Genomic DNA, 2,923 nt, shown 5'->3' on the forward strand with positions numbered 1-2,923 from the left:
GTGTCGGGTACGTGAGCCAGAAAGCTCTTGGTGTAGGAGAAAGAATGCCTGAGGGGACAGTTGCCAAGATATTTTAATCAGTTATCTCCTCCAAACATCACCCTCAGGAACAAGCAAAAATTGTCTCTGATTCTAAACCCTGACCCCTGCGCGCACCACCACCACACACACACCCCCTAATCTAAGTCACTCAGTCTCTCGGAGCCTAAGTTTGCAGCCTGTCAAATAAGTGCTTGGTCCATGATCTGTAAAATCCCTGTTAGCTCCTTTTTTTGTTTTAATTTTTGAAAATAGAATAAAAAGAAATAAAAATCCAGGAAGGAACTTGTTGCTCATTTGAGCAGTGTGTCTGGTCGGCCTTTTTGATGCATTGCACCGTTTTAATTTAATTCTCTGAGAGAAATAGGCATATCCGTGCTATTTCCTAACAGCTCATTAAGGGCGTTTTCCATAAAAATGATGTGCATGACCCATTTCTCGGCTGCTGAGCTGTTTACGATGCTAAGTATCTGGATCTCTGTTAGCGTGACCGACCTCTCCCGTGGCCACCCTGTGACACTGCCGTCTGGTGCTACCCAGGCCGCCTTCGCTGCCCACGGGTCCTCAAGAGCGCCTTCCGCCGATCCGACTCCTACGTCTTCTTCCTCCCAATCGTCTCTCTGCACAGTCCCCACCGAGTCTGCAGCACAAAGCCAACACCTGGAGGGCGTGGTCTAAGCACCCGAGGTGGGCGCGTGTGCCCGGGCACCTTAGAAAGAAGAAAAAAGTCCACGCAGGATGCTGATGACTGCAGTACTTGAAACACTAACTCGGCCAGCAGCTGGCCCTTCCCTCAGTTCGCTTTGGAGAGGGCCGCGATTTGCATCCCAGGTGTGATTCGGCGCCTCCTTTCTTCCAGTTTTCAGTTACCGAAGTGCCTTCGCCGCCCAGCTCCCAGGTTCCGGTGATTCCGTTTATTGTGGCAACAGTTCCCGGCAACTGCTCAGGTGCCCAGCGCCTCCTGCCGAGCCTTTAAGTGCTGGAGGTGGAAGAGGCGGAGGCGCTGGGAGCAGGGACCGAGGTGTAGGGCGCGGGTGGCTGGGGCGCAGGAACAAGGCCGGGAGCGCCCGGGGGCGCACGGCGGGACCCGGCCGGAGGAGCGCGCGGCGCGCAGCATGGGCTGTGGACCTTCCCAGCCTGCTGAGGAACAGAGCTTTGTCCCCGCGCCGAGGAAGGGCTGGGAAGAGGGATTCAAGGTAAAACAGCGGCAAAAAAAGGGCAAAAGCCTTTGCCACGCTTGGGGGAAGCCGAAGTGGGCTGGAGCAGGGCCTGCTGGGGCTCACAGGGGATGCGCGGTAGGGTGGGCGGGTTGGGACCAACTGTATTCGGCCAGTGTTGAACTGCTGTCTTCATCGGGGTTCTTGCTGCTATAGGACCAGCTTTGGGAGAGTTCTGTGTTTCAAGAGCTAGGGAAGGTGCTCGCACCCCGGGGCAGAGACAGCGGCAGGAGAAACGGGATGTGTGGTGCGTTGTGCACGGAGCTGGGGTTGGAGGTGATTCTCGGGCGCAGGTGAGCGTGCCTAGGGCTGCGTGGTTTACTAGCTTCCGGCCAGTGGGCCCAGTGGGAATTAGCGCTGGAAGAGACCTCGCTTGCCTCCTGAGGCCCAGAGCGGTGGACAACTTGCCCAAGGCTGCACCGCTTGTTGGGGGGCAGAGCTGGAGATAGAATCTAATATTCTAAGCTCTCATTCCAATACGCTTTCCACTCTCCCTCGAGGCTGCACCCCCCCTTAATTCTTCTGGAGACAGGCAGGGGAGTTTTTCCAGGGTGGGGAATGGAGGGATGGGTTGGTCCAGACAGAATGAGGTTCATGATTTCTTCCCATCCTCACCACCATCAAGATTCCACGAACTAGGAACCCACAGGGGTCCCTTCGAGAGGGGTTACCCAAAGATACTGTTACCATATAATTTATCATCCAAAGCAGGATACTAACAAGGACTGGGGAAGAGGCACACAGCAGCCCACCGTTATATGACAACTGCACTACACAGGTACAACAGACTAAATAAACTCAGAAACATAACAGTAGTAAACTGCAATAAAATGATTAGCAAATAATGAGTTGTACTGGTTACCTTTGTTTTTACTGGAACTAATTTAATTGTAAGTTTATATAACCTAAATTTTAATAATGGTTGTGTTTAATGACCAGGTCCAAATATTCCTGACAATCAGCTTTCATGTATGAGCAGGCTCTAGTCTAGCCCATCTGTGGGAAAAGGCATTTTCACAACTTCGGACTATAGTCATAGGATGCTTTCAAAGACACCTGAACAATATATCTGCGTATCACCCCTTTTACTCACATGGATGTCCCAGCAAACCTCTGTTCGCAGATTGCCTTAAAAGAGAGGAAAAAAAAGTTGTCTGCAGTATTTCACGCATATAGTTATAGTTCACAACTTTCATTAAACTTTCTCAAGAACATTTTACAGGTCTTCCCTGTGCTGGAATATTCTAGTTGACAATATTCCAGATTGCTCCAGTTGGAGCATTTCATGTGACTTATACCATGAGTTTTTTTTTTTTTCAGAGATGTTCCTCGAATACTATTTAGCCTTATTTCCACTCTTGATTCACAATTTTTAACGCTTGTTGCTCAATAAATATAATACTTTGACTTGGATTTTATCTTCCCTAGTCTTCAATTTTATTTTTTTTTTTAAAAAGTTAACAGACAACATCATCCAAGCAGTAAGGAGAATAGAATGAGTTTAAATGCTATAAAGTAAACAATCAGCTTCTTATAACAGAGCTGACCATTCATTTCCTTGGAAGGATCCAACAGTTTTAATTTCCAAGAATCCTTGCTAGTATTTTCCTAGGTGGATGCCTAGAGGGTCTGAGTCAGGTTCCTCATCCCAGGTCCCTCATTAAATA

General features: G+C 49.1%; 1 protein-coding gene across 1 annotated transcript in view; it reads left to right on the top strand.

Moving 5' to 3' along the window:
* The first annotated feature begins 1,088 nt into the window (after positions 1 to 1,088).
* Positions 1,089 to 2,923, top strand: part of STMND1 (stathmin domain containing 1) — a 25,801-nt gene continuing 23,966 nt past the window's right edge. The window contains exon 1 of the mRNA XM_006764070.2: positions 1,089 to 1,235. Within this exon, the coding sequence (XP_006764133.1) occupies positions 1,155 to 1,235 (81 nt within the window). The 5' untranslated portion in view covers positions 1,089 to 1,154. The remainder of the gene's footprint in view (positions 1,236 to 2,923) is intronic.

Source organism: Myotis davidii, unplaced genomic scaffold, assembly GCF_000327345.1.
Source record: "Myotis davidii unplaced genomic scaffold, ASM32734v1 scaffold279, whole genome shotgun sequence".
NCBI lineage: Eukaryota > Metazoa > Chordata > Mammalia > Chiroptera > Vespertilionidae > Myotis > Myotis davidii.